This window comes from Balaenoptera borealis, assembly GCF_965194805.1.
Source record: "Balaenoptera borealis genome assembly, chromosome: 2".
NCBI lineage: Eukaryota > Metazoa > Chordata > Mammalia > Artiodactyla > Balaenopteridae > Balaenoptera > Balaenoptera borealis.
In genome coordinates, this window is record NC_138867.1 from 183,447,172 (window position 1) to 183,470,620 (window position 23,449).

General features: G+C 58.5%; 1 protein-coding gene across 18 annotated transcripts in view; it reads right to left on the reverse strand.

Annotated features, from left to right (window-relative positions):
• TCF3 (transcription factor 3) overlaps positions 1–20,572 on the reverse strand; it is a 33,795-nt gene extending 13,223 nt beyond the window's left edge. For 6 of the 18 annotated variants that reach the window (XM_082381780.1, XM_082381779.1, XM_082381778.1 and 3 more), the window contains exons 1-5: positions 20,301–20,570; positions 18,233–18,370; positions 14,950–15,022; positions 1,615–1,688; positions 1,374–1,452 (exon numbers count right to left, since the gene is read on the reverse strand). In XM_082381780.1, the coding sequence (XP_082237906.1) occupies positions 1,374–1,452; positions 1,615–1,688; positions 14,950–15,022; positions 18,233–18,304 (298 nt within the window). In that variant the 5' untranslated portion in view covers positions 18,305–18,370; positions 20,301–20,570. Of the gene's footprint in view, positions 1–1,373; positions 1,453–1,614; positions 1,689–14,949; positions 15,023–18,232; positions 18,371–19,496; positions 19,666–20,300 lie in introns of all 18 variants that reach the window. The other 12 variants (XM_082381775.1, XM_082381769.1, XM_082381781.1 and 9 more) reach the window with 5 other exon arrangements.
• Between the last annotated feature and the right edge of the window lie 2,877 nt (positions 20,573–23,449).

Consider the following 23,449-nt stretch of genomic DNA (forward strand, 5'->3'; position numbering starts at 1 on the left):
TATACAGCAGGTGCCCAAGCCATGCACCGGGCCCGGGCATCAGGGTATGGGAGGGGGGAGGAGGACAGACACCAAGAGCAGAACCACCAGGTCTCATCGAGGAGCTGGACCAGGTTGGGGGCCGCACGGGAACAGAGTGACCCTCGCCCCCTGGGCCTGGCACTCACCACCCGCTGCCCCACCATGGCTATCGCCAGCCCCGGTCCACGGGCAAGAAAACCAGGGTCCAGGGAGGGCGAAACTGCGCCCACCTCCCCACTGTCTCGCTGGGCCTGGCCTGGGCTCCCTGCTGCACTCTCTGAGCTCCTCGGCCACTGGGGTGTGTGGTGGGTGTGTGACACAGCTGGGCTCTGGGCCCTGCTGACCAGGCCTGGCTGTGGGAACTGCCCGTGCCAGGAAAAAGCCGGAGGAAGGAACAGCAGAGGGGAACCGGTGTCGCGGCAGGTGCAGAGGCCACCCTGGGCCACCCGGCCAGCCCTCACCTCCCGGTCCTGGAGATGCACACGGACTCCCGCCAGACACAGTGGGTGCCGGACGCTGTGCTCCCCCTCCCTGCCCGGGACTGCGTCCAGGCCCCGCTCGCCCGTCTGGCTCCTTCCATGCACCAGCCCACAAGGGCTGGACCCCAGGCCCTCCGGCCTTGGCTGCCCCACTGGTTGGTTGGGCCCGGCAACCAGAGTTCACCCACCTCCCCCAGCAGCCACCAACCCCGCCGCCATGCACCTCGGCCTGGGAACCGCTGGGGACGACGCCGAAGGAGCCTACCTCACCTGGCTGTCATGTGCAAGGACCTCGTGTCTCAGGAGCACCGGGAGTGCGCAGCCCAGGCCCCAAAGCGGGAGCTGACCCACCCCCCCGGCCCCTTTCAACCCCCAGAGATGCCAGCTTTGCAGCCACCCCAACACTCCCTCAGACCAGGGAGGGCCCAGGCTCAGCAGGGCCAGCACTCGGAGACCCAACCAGGCCCTGAGGGTCCCGGAGGCCGGGTCCCTTCTCGCTGTGGCTCAGTCTGCTCATCTGCGAGATGGGGGTGGGCCTTCGGGCCTGGGGAGCCAGATGAGTCCTTACCACGGGCTACGCAGAAGGCTCTGTGAGAATCCCCATCCCTGCAGGTCGGGAAACGGGGGCTAGAGAGGGGACCCTCGTCCAGGTCCCGATCCTGATTCTCACGGTCAGGATGCCGGTGCTCTGGGGAGAGCAGGCGAGGCATCCGGCCTCAGACTCGGCTTGTCGGGACTGCGTAGTCCACTTCCCAGCAGGCACCTGGCTGGTCCCCACCTGTGTCCTCTGCTCTGGGTGGCCGTCCCGGAAGCCCCAGTGCTCGAGAACCGAGCGGGCAGGGGGGTGGGGGCGGGGACCACGTGGACACTCACCTCCGAGCCCAGGTCCCAGGAATGTGGACGAAGCGAGGGTGCCGTGGGACTCACTGAAGTGGGCGCCATCACTGTAGGTCTGTGGGGGGGACGGGCAGGGATGAGGGGGGCTCGGGGACGCCTCCGGGCCAGGATGCGACCGCGCGCCACAGAGCCCAAAGCCCCTGCAGGCCAGGCCGGGGGTTCTCCTCGCGCCCACCCACACCCACCCCAGGGTCTCAGGCCTCCACGGGCTCCTCACCCGGCTGGGGTCGAAGGAGGAACTGTTCTGCTCGCTGGCGCCCCACGAGCCCGAACTGGGCCGGTCCTCGAGACCTGCAGGGCAGGAAGGCAGGGTTAGGGGCCCGGCCCCCGGCCGCTCCACACCAGCCGCGTTGCCTCGGGGAGCCCTCGCTCGACCTGGGAAGCTTTCCAGGCCCCTCCCAACCCAGCCTGGTGCTGGAGCCCGTCCAGATGCACCCACCCTAGCACTGCCCATGGTGACACCACTGCCAGCGGCAAGCACCCTGGACACACAGGCACTAAGCAGACCTCCGGGTCCACGGCCCAAGGAACAATTCCACCAGCTGCTGGCAAATTTGCCATTGCTGCTAGCAAACTTCTACCCACCCGTCCAGCCCCCAGCCCACCCTGGACGGAGCCCTCACTCCCACTCTGGGCTTCCCTCTCCAGGCCCAAGTCCCTCCCTCTGGCCCAGGCTCATGAAGGCGTCAGGGAATGGGGATGAGGGATGATCTCTCATCTCATCTCGAGAGTGGAAGCCTCCCCCTTCCCATCTCTGCCAATTCGAGGGGCGGGGCCGTCCCTTTGTTGAAGTAACAGCAGCAGCTGCCACCGACTACCCACCAGGCACAGGCTGGCTGGCGGGCAGGGAAGGAGGAATCCAATCCCGTAAGATAGGCGGGGCTGGAGACCCAGGTGTGGCAGGGTTAGCCACGTGGGGACAAGGACCTTGGATGGAGGGTTGGCAGGGCAGGGCCCTTATCTCCTTGAACACTCGCCCAGGGGCCCAGCCCAGGACCCAGATCTTCCCAGCGGGCAGGCACAGGGGCCTGCACCCTTCCCGGGCCGGGTGGGCTCCAACACCATCCATCGGGGGCCACGGGGCTCAGGGCCTGGACAAGCAGAATGGGAGCAGCCCCCGGGCCCCTCCCACCTGTGCCTCAGTTTCCCTCCTCTGCAGATGGGGTCACAAACACGCCCTACTTTGCAGGGCTGGGGGTGTCCACATACGAGTCCGAGTCAAAGCTGCCCAGGCCAGGCTGGGCGGGAGAGGCCGTGCCCAGCCCTGCCATCTGTGCCAGGGGACGTGCCCCACCCCACCCCCGACCCCAAGTGGTGGACATCCCGAGCACCCGACCGGAATCCTTCACCCGGCCCTCCTCTGCGCATCTGTACCAGAAACTTCTTTTAAATTGCATCTTTCTCTTTTGGTGCCTTTGAGTTAATCATTCCCCTGGAGAGTTGGTGTTTAATTGCTGTCTGATTTGCATAACTATGCATATTAATCTCCCAGTCTGATAAATATTCATATACCTCGGTTAGATTCTGTTTTCTAATCAAAAATTTCCAATGTGATTACCATGGGGAGCTGGGGGCTGCCTTGGCGGGTGGGGGGTCAGACAGAGCTCCCATGGTCTCTACAAATCCATCTAACATTTGCCGCCAGGTTTGGGGTGTCTGCACCCCAAGGTCCTGAGTCCCCACTTGGGCTCTGGGGACGAGAGCAGCTGGTGAAGGGGGGTGACCCTGGGCGAAGGGCCAGCACCCGAGCCCCAGTTTCCCTCCACAGCCACTTACTTGTCATCCCCTCGCTCTCCGGTGCCCGCCCACGAGCTCGTCCCGCTCTGGGTCCCCCACCCCCATGGGCATCCACCATGGGCCCCACAGTCGCCAGGACCCTTGAGCAAGAGCAGGAGGCCAGGTCCAAGGCCAAAGCCAGGCCTTCCTACCCCCCCGAGGGCTGGCAGGGTGACGGGCACTCCTGGGGCCGACACCCAGGGACCCCTCCAACTTGGGCCCCACAAGCTTCGGGCAGAGGCAACCAGGCCCTGCTCTGCCCTTTCTGGTAAAAACCCCCTCACCCAGCCCCAGCCTCCCCGCTGCTGGAGACGAGACGACAGAAAGAGGGATGGGCCCTCCCCCACCGCTGCCATTAATAGTTATTAACCCCCCACTGGTTAATTATGCATTTTAATAACCCAATCATGAATATTCATAACATCTCTTGTTCACGTTCTAATTAAAATGTACTAATAGAATAAGACGTTGCTGTCGCAGTATAATTTTTTCTTTTTAAAGTGCTAGAGGTGAAGTGGTGGCAGGGCAGCCCCCGGAAAGGTCATCTCTCTGCTCAGACCCGGCCCTGCCCCCAGGAAGAGGTGGGAGATGGACGGAGCAGAGGGCTGGGTGTGCCCAGGGGCACCGCCCGCCCCTTGGAGTTTCAGATCTGATCCGAGTCAGCCCGGGTGACAGAACCGCCCACCGTGAGGGCTGCCGCCGCCAGGATGACCAGTGTGGCACAGCTGGACCTGCCCAGCCCAGGCTCCAGCCGGACACCCCCTTGGCTGGATGACATGGGGGGGCGGGCCCCTCTGAGTGGCCTCCGTCCTGGCTGACTCCTCCAGGGCAGGTGTGCCAACTGTGACTGAACCAAGTCTGGCCCTTGTCTGCTTTTGTCAGTAAAGTTTTATTGGCGCGTGGCCATGGACGTTTGTTCCCTGTATACAGCGGTGTTGGTTACAACGCAGAGATCAGTTGCAGTAGAAACTGTCTGGCCCTTTACAAGGAAGGTCTGCTGACCCAGGCACGGAGAAGATTCCAGGAGCCAGTCCCTCCGTATAAAGTAGCCAGACAAGCAGACTTCGGTACCTGGAGTGGGGGGAAGATGTGGTCACAGGGCCTAGGCATGGCCCTGCACCGTCGCCACCACAAGCCTGTCGCATAGCCATGGTCGTCAGGGGCTTCGTCCTGCAGCCCCAGCTCTGTCAGCACCCCCTCGCCCGGGTGCCCGGGCTAAATCCCGGGAGCCGTCCTCTCCCCTTCCCTCACTCCACTGCCCCCCACCCCCGTGGCCTCGGATCAGAGCCTGGCTCGGCCCCGTGTCCCCTGGGTCAAGCCCCATCCGTACAGCAGTGTCCCCCCCACCCCAGGTTCCCTGCCCACACTCCACCCCAAGCAGCCTGATGGAGCTTCCAGAAGCAAAACCTGCCTCTCCTCCCTCCCCTCTAGCCTCTCCCATGGCTCCCCACTGCTCTCAGGGTAAAGACCAGACCCCTCCCTAACCGCCCTTTGCCCCCAGCTCACTCCTCCCTGCCCCCCAACAAGTGAGCAGATCCCCAACCCCGACCCAAGCTCTGCCCCAGTGGTCCCCACACCTGCTAATCCTTCATCCCCCGTCAGGGAGGTCGCCTTGCTGGCCCCCTGTCCCCAGCGTTGCCTGAACAGGGCTGGCCCCCAAACAACCTCGACAAATATGTTTTTGGCCTCTTCATTGCTCCGATAACTATCTAACCAATCACAATGTCCTCTGGCGGTGCCATCCTCCTGCGGTCACATGCAGCTACTACGGGACTGGCGGAAAAAGCTCCCCCCTCGATGAGATGTTAATTAACGCACGATTAGATGACCCTGTGCAGCTAAGCGGCTGCTGTGCTGGACGTGCCGCCCCCCCAAGTAAAGACTAAAATAGCAACAATAAAAATAACCACCATGCACCACAATCACATCTGAGAAAAAATTAACAGCACCTAAGGGCAGCCGTCTGCCGGTCCTCACCTAAGTGTTTCCTTCTTGCCGCTATCAGCTCCCCAAGGCTGTCAGCTCCCCCTCTGGCTTTTTCCCCTTAGAATTAAAATCCCCGAGAAACGGGATGGCGGCCTGTTCAGCAGCACCTGGGGTCTCATGAGGGGCAAGACCAACACAGGTGTGAGTCAGGAGGAAGCCCTTCTTCAAGTGGGCCGGGGCCTCCCTGCACGGGCCAGTGGGGTCCTTGCCTCTCTTCCTGTGATGTTTGGGGCAACTTCTGAACTCTTACATCACTTCAGACTTGAAGGAATGCTGTGGGGAGATGCACGATATGCCCTAAAACCCAGACCCTCTCATCGCTTTTATGCGCCCCCTTTTTCATTTGCCCCTCCGTGTTCACAGCAGCTACACTTGTTTCTGGCCTTCAGAGTTTCAAAAGTTGGTAGGAATTCCAGGGCGCCAGGGAGCTCCCGCCAGAGGGAGCAGGTTCCAAGTGGCTGGAGGAAAGTGCCGGAGCGGCTCACAGCCCACAGCCCTTGCCGTTCCTGCCCCTGAAAGTGGGGGTGGGGAGACAGGGGACCTGGAGCTGCGCCCGAGCAAGCGGATCTGAGGCTGGAGAGGAAGTGAGTGGAGGGCACAGCCCACCATTTCCAAGAGCAGATGGTCCCCCAAACCAGGGCTTGGCTCCAACCCAACCTCTCCTGAACCCCCCGAGCAGCAACCCCCCAACCCGAGGCTTCCCCAGTGGGCGGAGCTGGCCCTCAGGTGGGGGGCCCACCGATGCGTGGTAATTCAGAGGAACGGGGTCCCCCAGCTGCAGAACCTGCCCTGCCCCCTCCCTCCTGTGAATTTCAGATTCGTGACCAAAGCAACAGTAGAAAGACCCCATCCTGCTTCAGTCTCAAGGGGGACCCCTCTACCCAACGGCGAGGATGGGAGGGTCTCGCCCACCCCACCGCTCAGCCAAATATGAGCTCAGAATCCCAGCTGGGACCTCCCTGCAAGAAACAGGCCCAGGGCGAAACAAACGCGGAACACAGAAGATGGACATTCACAGATTTAGGATTTATCCCAGGAAACGGAAGCATATCTAAGACCACCACCACGCGCCCTCAAGGAAACTGCAGAGCTTGCGGGTGCCGTGGAATAGAAGGAAGATAAGGCTTCAGGGAGAGAGGAAGAGCGAAAGCAGGAAAAACTAAGAAGTTTTTGCTGCCAATTCACAAGAGATTTTAAAAGCAGCGTCAGAGGCGGCGAGGCAGAAGTGACAATGCAGAAGAGGTGATCGAACAGAAGGGTGGGTTCTGGAGACGCCCCCAAACACCGGGGAAGGGGGGATTCTGAGACCACGGACACGAGGGCTTAACACGAGCCCAGACACCAGAGCCGGCATCCCGGGAGGAACAGGAAAAACACCCAAACCTGGAGTCAGAGAAAAACCCGGAAGAACACGCACGCACTCCCTGGAGGCTGCGCGCGCACAATGACACAACCCACGGGGCTGGAGCTGAGGGAAGGAAGGCGAGGCCCCGGGAGTTCCACCCCCAACCCGCTGCCCCTCACAAGGGGCAGGCGCCAGGTGCACATCCAGAGCCGCACCCCTCCCTGGAGAACATCCCCGAGGGAGGGAGGGGAGTCCCAGCACAGACCCCGCGAGTCTGGAGGACGCGACGGTGCAGGGAGGCTGAGCACATCTGGGCCGCGCGTTAAGTTAAACTAAGTGGAATTTCGACGCCATCCCAAGAACGGGCACCAGAGCCCGCAGGTGCTGCGCTGCTCCAGGCACTTCCTGTGGTTTATCCCACTGAACCCTTAAATGGCCATCAACCTCGCTTCCCAGATGAGGAGGCTGAAGCCTCCTAAGTGGCAGAATGAACACAATAAGGACACGTGTTTCTCAGCCAGATACAAACACTGCGAACAAAGAGAAACAACATTTCTAAAGAGTGGCAACGTATTTATACCAAACAGAAGGGTTGGGGAAGAACCCTTTCCTGCAGGACAACAAGATGTGACTTCACTTCTGAGGCGGAAGGAGCCAGACACGGGAGGCTTCAGCACATTCCCTGAAACCATTAGAACCACCAGCAGCACAGCCTTCCACACCCAACCCAAGAAAAGACACCAGACACGACGGCAAGGAAAAAGTATAAAGACGGGAAAACCTAAAATAAGAGCATGGAAAGTATAATAAGACAGGTGCAGACTCAATTTTTTTGAAAGCTGAGAACACAGCACCTACAGAAAACAGTTCTGGAACGAGTGACTCAGGAAGACAATCTGTTGCACACAGATATACCAAGCAATGCAAGTGAAAAGGAGGGGCCGTCACGTTCACAGAAAAGTCTGAATTCAAGGCGCAAGCTCTCACTTGGAATAGAGGGTGGGTTTTTGTCAACAGTGGGCTGGACCCACAGAGAACATCCCACCGCCCTGGGTCCTTGACACTGAACAAATAAGAAGTCTAAACGTGATGGGCAGGAGACGAAGACCTCACAGCTTCGTGTCAAATTATCCCTCAAGCCCTCAGGAATAAGGACAAACGCGGCCCCCATTTCAGGAGAGTAGGAACGCCCTGCATCTCCCCAACAGCAGCACAGCCCAAGCCACGGTGACTTTTGCATTGGTGACCTAGAAATTAGCCAATCGAGGAATAAACACTCCACGGCCAACCTGGAAACTGGAAATCTCTGAAGAACCTGACTCACAGAGAAACGTGCTTTAAAAATTATTACCAAGAATCTATAAAAAAAAAAAAAAAAACACGAAAATATGCATTATTGAAACCAACGGGATATGGCCAAAGTGGTCCTCGGAGGGAAATTTATAACCCTCAACATGATTACTGAGCGAGAGACCAGAGATAAACAAACGGGCCTTCGATTCAGAAGTCAAAAGAGAAAAAAAGAAAAGAAAAACTAAAAAAACGGGAGGAATTAAAACAGAAGTAGTGGGGAATTCCCTGGCGGTCCAGTGGTTAGGACTCCACGTTTTCACTGCCAGGGCCCGGGTTCGATCCCTGGTCAGAGAACTAGGATACCACAAGCCACACGGCATGGCAAAAAAATGGATAAATTAATTAAATTAAATAGAAGTAGTGAAGAGAAAAGTAGTTAATTGATAAACATCGATTCGTCAATGAAGCAGATTCCTTGGGAAAAAAGTCAATAATACAGACACGAGACAGCTGGGTCCAGGACAAGGGAACAAAAAGAAAGAATAAGTAGATTCAGGACTGAGACATGGATTCATATGTTATTAAAGAATGCAACGTGAACCATTTTTAAATGTGCCTGAAACGGATGATTTTTTTTCCCCCCCTAACAAAATGCTAGAATTGACAAGGGGAGTGGACAAAATCACAACAGGCCAATCGCCGTAGCAGAAATAAAGCAGTTGGGCAAAGTGTCACATGCAAACAGTGTGGCGGGTCTGCTCCCCAGTGCCCAGAGAATGGGGGGCCCCACTTGCTGGAGACTGTTCCAGAGAAACTGGTGCAGAAACATGGCAGGGAGCCACAAGAAGCCTCAGTGCCACACGACATGGGAACACAAGCAAAATGCAAAACGGATGCTGGCAGATCTGGTCTGGCAGCTAAACAAGGATATGGACCAAACCCAAAATTCAGGGAGCATCGGGGTGAGAAAAACCATTAATGGACAGCGTCAGGACGTGGGGAAGGAGAAAACCAGGGGCTGTCCTGAGACACCCAACACACCACAGTGATACCAATCACTTGTGTGGATGGTCATATAGGACCAGAAGGAAACGCCCTGAACATGATAAACACAGACAGTCAGAGAGATCTATCTCGAATCGACAGCCAGGATCAGGCCCGGTCCTGCTGACAAGAAGCCAAACAGCACACACCCAATGTGGTTCTAGAAACACTTGCTGATGTGAAAAGGCACATGGCCTCCGCACCAGGATGGAAGAGGCCTGAGGATGATTTACCTGGAAAACCAAGCCAAGGGAAGAATGCAAATAATTAGGGGATGTCAGGAGGCAACCAGGTAGAAAATATGGTAAAAAAGATCCCCAAACCACAGCATGGAAAATCCTAAAACACCTAGAAACAACTCTCACTGAAAAAGTATGTGAGCAAATTAGAAAAGAAAAAAAACTATAAAACGGCTAAATACCTTATGCTTTCATTTTCAAAGTTTATCTTAAAAACTTAATATTAAGGGTCAAAACTTAAGTAAAGGAAGAAGACACCAAGTTCTTACAACATGAAAATGCAGTACTATAAACACAAACAGTTCTTCCGAAATGTACCTATGAATTTAACACAACATCAAAATCCCAACAGGTAGGTTTGTTTGTTTCGGAGGGATGGGGGAGGAGACATAACAGTTATTCTAAAGATCATGAAAAAGAATCAGCATGTCTGAATATGGGGGGGGGGGGCGGACCTGAAAAACAACAACTGAAGACTATAAAAACACCACAAAGCTACAGTAACTAGGGGACTTCACTGGTGGTCCAGTGGCTAAGACTCCACACTCCCAATTCAGGCGGCCCAGGTTTGATCTCTGGTGAGGGAACTATATCCCACATGCCACAACTAAAGCTTCTGCATGCTGCAACTAAAGACCCCACATGCCACAACTGAAGATCCCGCATGCCACAACTAAAGATCCCACATGTGGCAATGAAGATCCCACACGCTACAACTAAGACCCCGTGCAGCCAAATAAATAAAAGAAAAGAAAAAGAAAAAAAGAAAAATTTAATAATAATTCTAAAAAGCTACAGTAACTGACACCAGGTAGTACTAAAGTAGCAACAGAAAGGTAAAAAGATGAGACAAAAATTCATGGGTAAATGGCAATTTAGAAAATGCTTTAAGGCATTTCGAACCACCAAGAAAGGTTTTCTTGAGTTTATTCCGTTGTCCTATAACTTCCTAAATTAAATGCTTACTCCTTTTCTTTTCATTGTATCTGAAGACGGTCAAAGGCTATGATTCTTCCCTAAAAACAGCTTTAGCTGCACCTTGTAGTTTCAGTGTGTTTAGATTATTGCTGATTTCTGTCTAGCCTGTTTTAATTTCCTCTTTAACCCAAGAGGTAAACGAAAAGGAATTTTGTTATTTCCAAGTCATTAAGCTTTTTACTTATTTCTACGTTTTTTGGTCTTTCATTTCCAGTTTTACCGCATTGTTCTCAAAGAATACGGTTTATACTTTGGTCACTTTTTTTATGTTACAGGGTTTTTTTGTGCACAGTATGTGATCAATTTTTATAAGAATGGTATGATCTCTTTTACAAGGCATGGCCTTTAAAGGTAAGTGCTTCTAACTGGAGGTGCCCCTCAGAATTGCCTGGAAGCTCTTACAGGCCCCATCCCAGGCTTTTTATCAGTGTCTCTGGGTCCAGGGCCCAGGGGTGTGTGTTCTGAGCAGTCCCACGGGTGAGCTGGATGTGTTCCCTTGGCCAGAAACTGCTGCATAAGCTCAACCTTGATCACTTCACTGTTGAGGTTCTCTACCTCCCACTTATTTTTCACTTCTTTGCTCTGCCAAGAACTGCAAAGGCATGCTTTTCTGCCCTCCAGCATCTTTTCCCGTATATTCTTCAACTTGATGGAATGAGGAACAGGCACATTCATGACTGTCACATCTGCAATGCAGAATGGACTGTGTCATCTAATTCTCAAGGATTTTGCAGAAATGGCACCAAAGCTAGAACAACATAGAAGACTTGACAACATAAAACTGAAACCTGTAAAGCACTGAGGCAAGTTAAAAGTCTCCATCATCAACAACGGTTATAAATGAAAACTTAGGGAAAAGGCTGAAGATCACAAAAGACTAACATCCTTCCTCTATGAAAAGCTCTTACAAATCAATAAGTGCAGCGTAGTGCAGGAGTACAAGACACTACAGGGAGACAACACTGGGTGGCTAGCTGGGATGGTTAATAAACTCTGAATTTCAGCTTCATCGTAAGTAAAATGGGGATGACAATCGCACTTATTGCACCAACCTGTGAGGACTGAGGACTCAGAATAAACAATCCAGGCTCAGTACCTGGCATACAGCGCTCAACAAATGTCGACATAAGTTGTCATTGATAAGTGTTACTGTTGCCGTTGTTAAAAAGTTCACCAGGCAGCAATAAAAAGGAACAAGCTGTTGATCCAGCCAACAACTTGGAGGGATTTCCAAGGAACCGTGCTCAGTAGAAAAAGCCAATCTCAGAAGGTTCCATGCTGTATGGTTCCATGTATGTAACATTCTCGACACAACAAAGTTGGGAAGATGGAAAAGAGTAAAATCAGGGGTCGCCAGGGTGAGGTGTGGTGGGTGGTGAGTGGCAGCAGGTGGGAGGTCATGGGGCGATAGAACAGTTCTGAACAGACCATGGTGGTGGCTTCAGGGCACTACACACGGGATAAAACCAAGCAGAACTACACACACACACACGTGTACATGCAGAGCTTGTGAATACACTACAAAATCCAAATAAACTCTTGTACATCGTGCCACGGTCAGCCTCCTGACTTGGTGTCACGTGAGGGACGTGCAGGACGGACAGCTGGGGAGGCTGCGGAGGGGTGTGCGGGACCGCCCTGCACATTTCTTTGCAACTTCCTGTGAACATATCATGATTTCAAAATAAAAAGTTCGCTAAATCCAAGAAAAAAAGGGGGTAGTGATCGGAAATTCATGAAAAAATAACTCATCTGGCCCATCTGCTTTTGGAAAGATGATCGCCCATGATTAACGTGTAAATGCCCATTGAAACGGCGCATTTGGAGGAGGTTGGAAAGAGCCAGCACTGGGATGCCACAGGGACATTCTTACCGTGGACGCACGTCCACGGCTGGCAGTTCTAGCCGGGAACCTACTCTGAGGCTGTAACCGCACACCTGTGCTGAGCCAGGGTAGATGCTGCCTTGCCTACCTGTTAGGTTTGTACCCAAGGGCACGTTACCTTTAGAGTCACACAGACCAGGAAAGCTGCGAGACAGGAAAACAGGGAAGACGTCTCCTCCGGTGTCAGCAGGGGTTTCCCCGTATCTCATGGGGCCTCGGACCCTGTAGGTTGTGGCAGAGGACGTGCTGCCACTGAGAGATCTGTGCCTTGGGGCTTCCCAAAAGGGAGGGAGTGGAAAAATTATCCCCGTTCTGCAGTCTTCTGCTCTAGATGATGAGGAGAAAGTCTCTGGCCTCGGCGCCTCCCTGACAAGAATCTTTAAACAGAGACGGCACAAGCAGCCCGCACACCCCACACGCTCAGCTCCTCTTCCCGAGACCTTCGGAGACCCCGCCTCAGACACCCGTCCCCGCTAGCTTGGGCTGCTCCTCTTCTAACGTGAAGTGCCCTTTCGAAGTGAATCTAAAAGAAGCAAGTTGACTCAAAGGAATTCTAAGTAGAGAGACACGAGGCCAAGACATGCAAGGAGTGAAGGGGAGAATGTGGCTGGCGTGACCTACTAGCATTCAGAAACTCCTGTCCCCTTAAAGCGACACTGCCCGTCTGGAGGGCAGTGACCCATCTTACGGATGAAAAAAGCTGAGGCTCAGAAAGGGGGTGACTTCCCCAAGCCCGATCCCGCTGTTGGGCCACCAACCCTTCCACTCCCCCCCCACCTTCTCTTGGAGTCTCCAGCTCCACCAGAGAGGGAGTAGGTAAATGAGCTCAGAGCTGGGAGAGCCCCCCCCCAAAGGGACCAGTCTCAGTTCCTGTGGCTCCCGGCTCTGGAGCTGCGACCCCCCTGCACCCCCTCAAGGCAGACACCGAGACGGGCCCCACGCCTCCGTTTATAAGGCACTTTCACGCCCAAGGACTCGCTGAACCCTCTGCCGACGGGGAGACTCCCATTTCACACACGAGGAAACTGAGCCTTGCAGTCACACCACCTGTGTCAGGTGACACAGCCTGCCTTGTGCCTGAAGTGGAAGCAAGGAGGGGACCCCTAAGCTCAGGTCTTAGGGCTCCCGGTCCCATGCCCCCTCCCCCGCCCCAGACAGCACTAACTGCTCAAATGAATTGGGGAAAGGGGTCCCCAGCTGTGTGTCCAGAACTGGAGACCTCCTGGGCTGGACCAACCACACCACAACCCTCGTGGGGAAGAAGAAAACTCAGGCCGACGTGCAGCGGGACAAGGCCGGACCCTCCCCACCTGAAGTAGCCAGGGCAGGGCGCTTGAGCGGGTTACGGCTGCAGAAACCACACAAAATCAACCTGCAAAATTCACAGGGGTCCCACTCAGGCCGGGCCAGGCATGGGGCGTCCTGGAGAGGTCCCTTCCTTGGGGGCTACTGGCCCCAAGTGGACACTGGGCAACAAAAGAGAGCAGGGGAGAACCTGGGGGAAGATGAGGAAGGGACTGTGCCACCACCTCCAGGAAGCCTGCTGTGGCCTGACCCTCTGCCTGAGGCAGAGGAACAGCAGCACCCCCTGCTCCCCAGGGCTGTTTTGGGAATGGGGAGGCAGGGTGGCCTGTGGGGATTTCCACACTTCAGGGAGGACTCCGGCCAGCCCTGAGGCCACTTCCTCAGGCAGAGAGGAAGGCCTGCGTGGGGCAGTGGGGTCAGCAGCATGATGTCCCTCCTTTTGCAGCGGGGGTGGGGGGAGTACAAACCACCCTTGAAACCCCCTCCTCCTCCAGCCAGAGCCCACCGGACACCCTGATGGAATCTGGAGCAGACAGACCCTTCCGTCTTGGACCCCAGAGACGTGGGGGACACAGCCCCCATCCCAAGACCCCAGAAAGACACTGAACTCCGTGCAGACCTCTGGCCTTCCCGAGGGGTCCCCCATACCCTCCCGACAGCCAGAGTGGGCTCCCCCCCATGCACATGGCTCCTCTCAAAAGCCCGAGTCCACAAGGCCCTGCATGGCCTGCCCTCCCCCCCCACCCCTCCCCCCCCCTCACTCTGCTCCATCCACACAGGCCTCCTCACTGTTCCTCCAACTCGCCAGGTATGGTGCTGCCCCAGGGCCTTTGCGCCCCCAAGCCTCTGCTCAAACATCCAAACATCTCCGTGGAGACAGCCCCTACTGCCCTCCCCACCACTCTGCAGCCTGACCCCTGCTCTATGCTCCTTGAGGCCATGCCATCTGTCCTCCCTGGGCCATGTCCTCTGCACTCAGTACCAGGCAGGGTGCCCAGCTCATCCAGGTGTGCCTGGGATGACCCCAGTTGGAACGTTCAAAGTCCCAGATCCCAGGAAACCCCCCCAGACCTCGAACAAACCAGGCCAGGTAATCACGCTAGTGCCGGGTCTTGTCAACGATAAGCACCTAATACATACTTGAATGAAAACAGCCAGGAGCTGAGCAGGATTTGGAGAAAGCTGGGGTTCCACATAACTCCCTTCCTGGGCCTCAGGTTCCCTCCCTGGGGATGGACTGGAGACCCAGAACCCCACTGGGGCCAAGGAGACCCTGGAGGCTCAAGTGCCCAGCTCACCCCGGCCCTCGTGAGTCACACAGAGTCCCCCACACCCGGACAAGGGGTCAGGGTGGACGGTGACACCATGCTGACCACGGGGCTCCCTCCCTTAGCCCCAAGGCAAGTCACACCACCACAACAGCAGCTGCTTCCTGGGGTTCCCTTAGGCTCACCATCCCCCCACCGCACGCCCACGTGGGCGCCTGGACCTCCGCCCCGGGCCCCTCAGCCCCACTCCACCTGGCGGGCCTGAGCGCTGCCCCCAAACACCTCTCCCCTCAGTGCCTAGTCCACGAGGCTGCGCCCGGCCGCCAGCCCCACCCCACAGTCGCCCCCCCCTCACCCTCCATGGGCCCACCCTACGCACGCGGTGATCTCCTCAAGCAAACAAGAAGCCCCCAGGCAGCCAGTGGGGTCCTACCTGAGCTTCCGAACTGGGCCCCGGCCAGGGAAGTAGGCCGGCTCTTCCCATTGGCCACCGGCAGGGGGAACATCTGCGGGGAGAAGGAGGGGGTGAGTGGGGGGCACAGCCCAAGGCCACAGCTCTGCCGGGGTCCTGTCCCCGGGGAGGCCCGAGGCGCCCTGAGGGCCCTGGCGGTAAGAGGCTCCCCCGTGCCCCTTGGGAGCACAGCCGAGGGCAGGGAAAACTCCCGTTTACCTCTGTATTTGTTTTACTGGGGATGAAATAACACGAAGGCACTTGATACAATGTATCCACTTAGAAGTGATACAAAGTTTTCTTCAAGTTTCAGCTTTAAATAAATGAGATCATTTACACTCCCAGATGGATGGCGTGTCCCACCGGTGTCCCAGGCGCGGACCCCGACCTTCACCCTAGGAGACCGGCATCCACCTCCCCACGGGCCCCTGACCCCGAGCGGTGGGAGTGCAGGGAAGACAGCCAGGCCCCGCCACCGGGATGGGGAGCAGGGGGGCCCCCACAAGCCGGGCTCCGTGCTCAGAGCTGCACCCTTCCCGGCCAACGACGGGGCAGTTCTCCCGGGTGGGCGGGCACCGAGTGTGGGTGCATCATCACGCCCCCCCCACTCACTCACCCAAACCCACAGTGTTAAGTCCCTCAAGATTAAACAGCTTAGCAGCATTAACTGGGAAAACCCAACATCAACAAACCCTCGTGCAGCACAAGAAACCATGGCCCTGCCCTGCCCCAATGGTCTGAGTTTCAGAGGTTCTTTTGGGGACCAAGCAATTCAGAGTGGCCGCAATCAGCATTAAGGCTCTGGGGGGAGCGGCTGAAGGCTGACAAGCAGGACATGGGGGTGTGCGTTCTGTGGGCGTGACTCGGGGCAGCATCACAAGCCCTGGGAGCGACCCAGGAAAGGGGGTCCTTCCCCCACACCCTGTTCTCCAGAAGGGGAAACTGAGGCCACAGACTGAGCTGGCAGGGCGAGTGCAGACTTGGGGCAGGTGTGCACCCAGGCTGGACTCGGGTTCTCACGGGGTCTGTTGTCCCCTCCGGGGGCGGGGCTGTGCTCACTGCACCCAGGGCCTTGGCCTCAAGGCGGGCCCCTTTCCTGCTGGGGACACTGAGGCTTGCGCTGGGGGAGGGGCAGGCCTGGGGATCAGGAGCCTGAGAAGCGGGAGGGGGGTGGTGCTCAATTCTGTTTCTGTTTCGCCCTCCAGGGTGCCAGAGGCCGCTGACGTGGCACTTGCCACGGGGGGGGGGGCGGGAGGGGGCACTGGGCTGTGTCCTGCGGGCACTGAAGGTCTGTGATCAGCCCAGCCAGGCCCCCGCACCCCCTCGGAGCCTCAGTATTCCCTTCTGTGAAACGGACACAGAGCTCATACCGTGTGGGCTGTTGTGAAACCCAAATGCACGTGGGCATCCTGGGCACGTAGGGGCCTCTGCACGCGCAGAGCTCAGAGGAGCACGGTCGGGCCACCAGGCAAGCCCACAGCACCCTCCCCAGCCCCTCACCCTTCAAGGCCGTCGTCAGGCCCAGGGACCACCTCAGGCCCACACACCCTCAGAGCCTCCAGCCTAACAGGCGAAGCTCAGGGCTGGGGCAGAGATGCGATTTTAACAGCTAGGAGGAGCCATTTTTCCTGGTATTTAACTGACAGTTGCCTCGTTTACTTTACACAGACCTGCCCGAAGGAAGCACTTTCCTTTCAAAATATTTTCAGTCGAAAATTTGTTTCAAAAAAACAAATTAACTCAGTGTCTCTGGGGCAGGTGGGAAGGAAAGGGTGTGAGCCTCCTGCGATGGGGGGCTGCCTCGAGGCCTCTCTCCTCACGGGAACAAGGAGGTCGAACAAAACTCCAGTTCTAGGTTTTCCCAGAGGACACACACTGGGCACCTCGCACGCTCAGCTGCGCTTTCCGCATCTGTGAAATGGGTCTGAGCTGGGGGGCGGGGGAGTCTGGACCCCCCCGGACAGCAGGGGGTGGTGGGCAACTGGTTGAGGCTGTGGGGGGGGGGGGCGGGGGCGACATCAGAACCTGTGCCACCCCCTCCCCTGACCCCCAAGCCGGTCTGTTCCGGCCCAGTGGTCTGTGACTTGTCAGTTTAACAAAAAAACAACTGAGCAGCACCCCTGATTCCTCAGCTGGGACGCAAAAATAAAACGGGGCTTAAAAATACCGGCATGGCCCTTCCGGAGCCGCGGCCGCTCCGTCCCGTGGGCTGTGTTTTTCCGCAGGGCGGCTGATGCCGTTTCAGTTTGGGGACTTTTGTTTCGACAGACCTCAGTGGCCTGGGCCTCATACTGGCAGAGGATTAAATTCAGACCGAAAGCATCCTCCCTGAACCCATTTCAAACCAAAATAATGCTGGCTGGGGGAGGGGTGGGGGCAGGATTTAGGGAGTCCACACACAGCTCCTGGGTTTGTGAGGAAACGCAGACCACCCCGCCTCTCCCGACACAGGTGGCCCATTGCACAGACAGGCAAACCAAGGCCCCCAGTCCTCCAAGGGATGGTCCAGCTCCCAGCCTCCCTGGGCCCGTCTGAGCTGTGTGACCTCTGGAAGGCAGTACCCTCTCTGAACCTCCATCGGCCTGGCCGGGGAACGGGCTGCATCGGGTAGAGCACACCACCTGGGAAGTGTGAGGACATCCCCCTGCCCCCCCACCCCGCAGACCCACGGCACTGGCTCTCGTGTCAGTAAACAACTGAGGAATCACACGTCCACTGCCTGTGGCCTCCCCTCATTCACGGAAGGTCCCCACAGGAGGCACCTAGGCTTTGGGCACCCCCCCATCTTCTGCACCCACGATGGCATGAATAACCCCGATCACACAGTTTTACAGGTCCCAAGGCAAGGTCACTGCATGCCCAGAGCCAAGCTGGGGCCTCAGGGCCAAGCCTCCCCAAGGAAAAGCTGAAGGCCCTGGGCAGTCCCTCCCTCGCTCTGGACCTCAGTTTCCCCATCTGCAAAGTGGTATGTTGGACCCACTCTGTGCCTGGGCAAACAGTTGGGCGACGATGGGTGCCTCTGGAAGCCGACAAGGGCCCCAAAGCTGCACTCTGCCGCGGGGGCGTCAACCCATCCATCCGAGGGCACCCCAATTCCCCCAGCCCCACCTGGGGCTCTTTAACCCATAGGAACTTGAGTTCCAGATGCTGGGAGCGTTTTTGGCACAAGCTTCTTTCCCACCATCCGGGGGGGCGCAGGAGTGTGGACAGCTGGGCATGTGGGGGGGGGGGGGACACGACGGGGGGGACGGGGAGGGCCGCTCACCATGCTGAAGTCCAGGAGATCACTGAGCTCCTTGTCCGTGCCCACGGGCGCCATCCTCTGTGGCTGGTTCATTCTCCAGAAGCAACAGGGGGCAAGGGGCCAGGGGCCGAGGTGGGCTCCTCAGGCCTAGAGACAGCCCTGCAGGGTGCCCGCAGCGGGTGCAAGAAGAGGTGAGGGGTGGAGAAGAGAAGAGGTATGAGTGACAATGGCCGAGGTGAGCAGATGGGGGAGAGCTGTTTAAGAGCCCCTCTAACTGCTCTGGGTCTGGGTCTTCCCAGGCTGCGTCCCTTCCAGACCCTGAGGCATGGGGGTGGGGCAGCCAGAATTCAGGGACTGGGGCCCTTAGAGACCCCTCCCCAGAGCCTTCAGGGAGTTTGAACAATGGGGGGGGGGGAGAGCGCAGAGTACATTCCCTGAACTCCCTCTGCGACCACCAAGGAATCAAGTTGCAAATTTTAAACTGGATGCGGGGTGGAGTGGTCCCTTCCCAGCTTGGCCAGAACCCGCCCCTCTCCCCGACACCTCTCCCATTTCCACCCACCCGCAGGCTTTCCACTGGCCCCACCCCCGGGAAGGGGGAGGGGCGACCCGGCCCCGCCCCAAGGGAAATTTAGTGACCACCCCCCCCCCCAGCAGCTGTCAGAGCACGTTGAAGGCCCGGTCACCCCCAAGTTCAAAGCAAAAAGAAATCCACAAGACGGCAGAACCCCCTTCCTGCTCCACAACTAAATAGGGGGGATGCCCCGCGCAGGGACCTACCCGCAAAGCTTCCCACTACACTTAACCTCCTCCCCCCAATAAAAAACAACAAAATTCTGGGGGAAAAAAAAAAAAAAAACCACCCTAGATTGTTTTATTGTCACGATGTATCCGGGAATTATTCTTAAGCAACTTTGAAAACATCCCTTGCCCTGGGGGGAGGGGGTCCCAAGACCAGGGTTCCCCCCCACCCCGCATGGTCCCTAGGAGCTCCATTCTAGAATGGGGGGGGATCCACCTGCCGGGCCCCATCCGGAAAAGAGAGGAGAGCAAGATCTCCGTCCCACAGTCAAACAGTGAAGCCCCTCCAGCTTCTCTTCCCCGGGCCCCAGGTGCGGGCGGGGGCCGCGAGGGGAAGGGGGTTCCGAGATCGAGGGAGACCCGACCTCAGAAGCGGAGAAACCCCCGCTTTGTTTGCCAACTGGAGACGGGTGTGAAACGGATGCCCCAGCGCACCCCCTCCCCCACGAAGCTTTTTCTTTTTTGGAAAGCGTGTGAAACTGACTTTTTTTGAAGAGTACGAAACCGCACTTTTTTGTGGGGTGGCTGAAACCCATTTTAAGGCAGAGCTGGGGGGGCTAAACACGCTTCTCTAGGAGAGCTGAAACACTTCTGGGGTGTCACGAGAACTTTTGGGGGCTCGAAGAGGACTCGGAAGATAACGTGAAGCCACTCTGGAAGCAGAAAAGCAGGAACGTCTTCCTCTGGGGGGGGAGGGGGAGGGGTGGGAGGAGGGCCGGGAAACCAATCCCCACCCCACCCCCCGCAGCCGGTGCGGGCGGCGCGGCCCGGGAACCCTTTGAAGCTCGGGGCGCAGCCGCCGCCACCGCGCTGCTCTCCCCGAAGCCGCCGCCCGTGCCCGCGGAGCGGAGCGCGGAACAGATGTGGCCCCCGGCCCGAGCCCGCAGGCGCGCGGCGCACCTTCCCCGCAGACAAAAGGACGCTCCCTCTCCCTGACTCGCTCCCCTCCAAACTCCGCCACAGGCCGGGCCCCCGGGCGAAGGGGCGCTCGCGGCCTCCGCGCCGCCGCCCCGCCGCGAAGTTGGGCGGCCCCGCGGCGCCCCCCGCGCCCCCGCCCGGCTCCGCAAACTTTCCCCAAGTGCCGGCCGGCGGGGGCGCGCGGGCCGGAGCGCGCCCTCCACGTCGCCGGCCCCCTCCGGCGCGCAAAGTTGGAGAACAATGACTCCGGCCGCGCCGCCCCCCGCCCGGCCCGCCCCCGCCCCACGTCCCCCGGTCCCCGCGTCCCGGCGCCGCGCGGGGAGGCCCGACCCGCCGGGCACCAAGCGGCAGAGGGTCCCGGCGCGCTCACCTGCTCGGCGTGGCCCGGCCCGCAGCGCGCGGGGGGCGGCGGCATGAACGGCCCCCCCGGACAAAGGGGCGTCGCGGCCCCGAAGGGCGCGCGTGGGCGGCGGCGCGTGTCCCGGCTCCCCGCGTGTCCGCCCCGCGGGCCCTACGCGGCCGGGGCGCTGGCGGAGGCGGCGTACGAGGAGCCCGCGGTGCCCGCCGGCCGCGTCGTTGGGCTCGGTCCGGCCCGCTACGCCCGCGGCCGCCGCCGCTGCCTCATCTTCCTGCGGCGGGAGACATGTTCCGCCCCCAACCCCGCGCCGCGCCCCGCCTCCCGCCCCTGCCAGGCCCCGCCCCGCGCGCGCCCCGCCCCGCCGCCGTCCGCGGATCCTTCCGCCGCTGCCCGCTCGCCCGGCCGCCGCCGCCCGCCCCCACGCTTCCGCTGAACGCGGCTGAGGTCCCGCGGAGTCCGGAGCCTGGAGCGGGCGCGCCGGGTGTCCGTCGGCCAACGGCGGGGGTCGAGGGCAGGGACTATCTTCCAGCGCGGAGGCGCACGTGGTCTCAGTGCACAGCCTGACGCAAGCGGGTAGGACCGTGAGATGGAAAGATAAGGCAGAGCGACTGGGGCCAATCGGAGAGTGCGAAAGCCTGATTGGCGGGGCCCTCGGCCTTTCGTAACTAGGCCCCGCCTCCACCCCGCCCCCTTCGCGCGTCCCAACGAAGGAAGAGGCTGGACTCTCTGAGCTAGAGGCCGCGAGAAGCGGTAGGGGGTGGGGTTTGCAGTTTTAGTCTCAGGTTTGCGTGGCCGCCCGCACGGCCGTTTTGGCTCGGTCGTATCTGAGTTCCTAATGCTGGACCCCGGTGCTGGGTGTGGCGAGCGTTCCAGACCCCCCCCCCAACCCCCGGGAACGAATCAGACTAATCTCACCTGCAGGGCCACCGATGCCAGCTCTGTTTTAGGGTCAGAGAGCCCCGCGTGTAACCCGCTCTGTGCTTCTGACTTGCTGGTTGCCTTTGCCTGCCTGAGACTCAGTTTGCTCATCTGTAAAATGGGATTTGGACCTGAGTTTGGGCTGTACTAAGGCCGGACCAGGCCTTCTGACTCTCAGTGGTCTGAGAGTCCACTTAGATCCCAAGGCCGCCCCCACACAGCCAGGGGCTCTTCAGCTTTTAGGAACCATAGACCCTACAGAATAAAAATAATAATTAGTATAAATGAAAATAACACAATTTTTCGTGGCCCCCTGTGTCCGCAGAGAGAAAGCTACACTCCCTTCCAGGCTAGAAAGAGGCCACGGTACCCTCGGCCCACTGGGCTCCGGCCTCAGCGGCCTCCTCCTCCTCACTGTTCCAGAACCTGCCACGCTCATTCTCATCTCCAGGCCGTTGCCCTGGCTGTGCCCTCTGCCTGGAAGGCTCTTCCACCCCATCTGGAGCCCTGAGTTCCCACAGTTCAGGGCAGCCCTCGGTCCAGGGAGCAGGGCTGAAAGGAAGGAAGAAAATTGGGGGTCCTGGGGGGAGGGGGGTGGAGAAGACCCCAGGGGCAGGTGGGGAGCTCAGGGGTCTCCTAATAAAGCCTCTTCCTGCTACATCCGAACTGGGCTGACCTTCACCGTGACCCCTTCTCGGCCAGAGTGCTGCCATGTGCCACAGGTCTGGGGAGGGGACTGAGGGTCTTGGAGTCGGGGTTCAAATCCCTCATCCCTCCCAGCATCACTGTGACCTCAGCCAAGTTCTTGCCACTCTCTGGGCCTCAGTTTCCCCATCAGGAAAATGGAAGGGTGTACTGATGGGCACAGAGTAGGTGCTGAGGGCATGTGCCTTCATCCTGCGGCCTCTCCCCACTGTAAGACCTAGGTCTCCGAAGTGAGGGTTGCCTCAGCCCACAGCCTTTCCCTGGACCAACCATGACCGCACAAGTCCATTGTCTGCTCTGACTTCCTCCTAGCCTGAGGGGTTTCTCAAGGACCAGGCTGGGGCTGAGGCCCCACCGGGACCCCAGCCTCACTCAGGTCGGGCCAGCACCCTCTCCCCCAACGATGCTAAGGTTCTAACCCACATGGGGCCAGTGTTCCTGGAGTTGACACACCCACTGAAGCAGGGGAATGATCCATTCATAGGCCATGCAAATATTGAGCACCGATGGTGTGCCAGGCTTGGTGCTGGACATTGGCGCACATTGGTGACTGTGACCTGTCCAGTCCCTATCCTCCAAGGCAAGATGAGCCATCAAAGGCTTCCCCCCCAGGGCTTCCCCCCCAGGGCTTCCCCCCCAGGGCTTCCCCCCCAGGGCTTCCCTGGTGGTGCAGTGGTTAAGAATCTGCCTGCCAATGCAGGGGCCCCGGGTTCGATCCCTGGGCCAGGAAGGTCTCACATGCCGCGGAGCAACTGAGCCCGTGTGCCACAACTACTGAGCCTGCACTCTAGACCCCGAGAGCCACAACTACTGAGGCTGCGTGCCACAACTACTGAAGCCCACACGCCTAGAGCCCGTGCACCGCAACAAAGAGTAGCCCCCGCTCACCGCAATTAGAGAAAGCCCGTGCGCAGCAACAAATTCCCAGCACAGCCAAAAATAAATAAATAAATAAATTAATTAATTTTTTAAAAAGGCTCCCCCCTTTAGTCCCAAATGTGCTCTTTCCATCCATATGTTTGGCTGTCAGGTCCTCACGCCCGAGTGATTAAACCCATTGTACAGATGAGGAAAATGAGGTTCAGATATCTCCTCCCTGGGGCCCAGTCCACCCTGGGGCTCACACCTGCCAGGAGGCCCTCCCGGCACCCACAGGCCACCGTTGTCTTCCCTGGGGAGACCCGGCTTGGGGCTGAGTCACCGGGAGGAGCAGCCCGTGGGGGCCCCACTCGGCCACAAGCTCTGCCCAGCCCCGAGGCCCGGGTGCGCCCTACGGGGCCCTGGCACGGGGACAGGCAGCCAGCAGCTGGTGCCAGGGGCCCCTCGAGGCCAGCCACAGCCCGCCCCCCCCCTCCTGACTGCGGCCTTTGTTCTCCTTTGGGTGCCAGCAGGGCAGGCAGGCTGGAGCCAGGGACCTGCCTCCCCACCTGGGGCTGCCTTCCCTCCCCCTAAGCCAAACCTACTGTGCGCTGCCCCGGGTTGGGGACCAGAGGAGGAGGAGGACCCCATTCCTGGTTGAGCAAACTCATGCCAAGGAC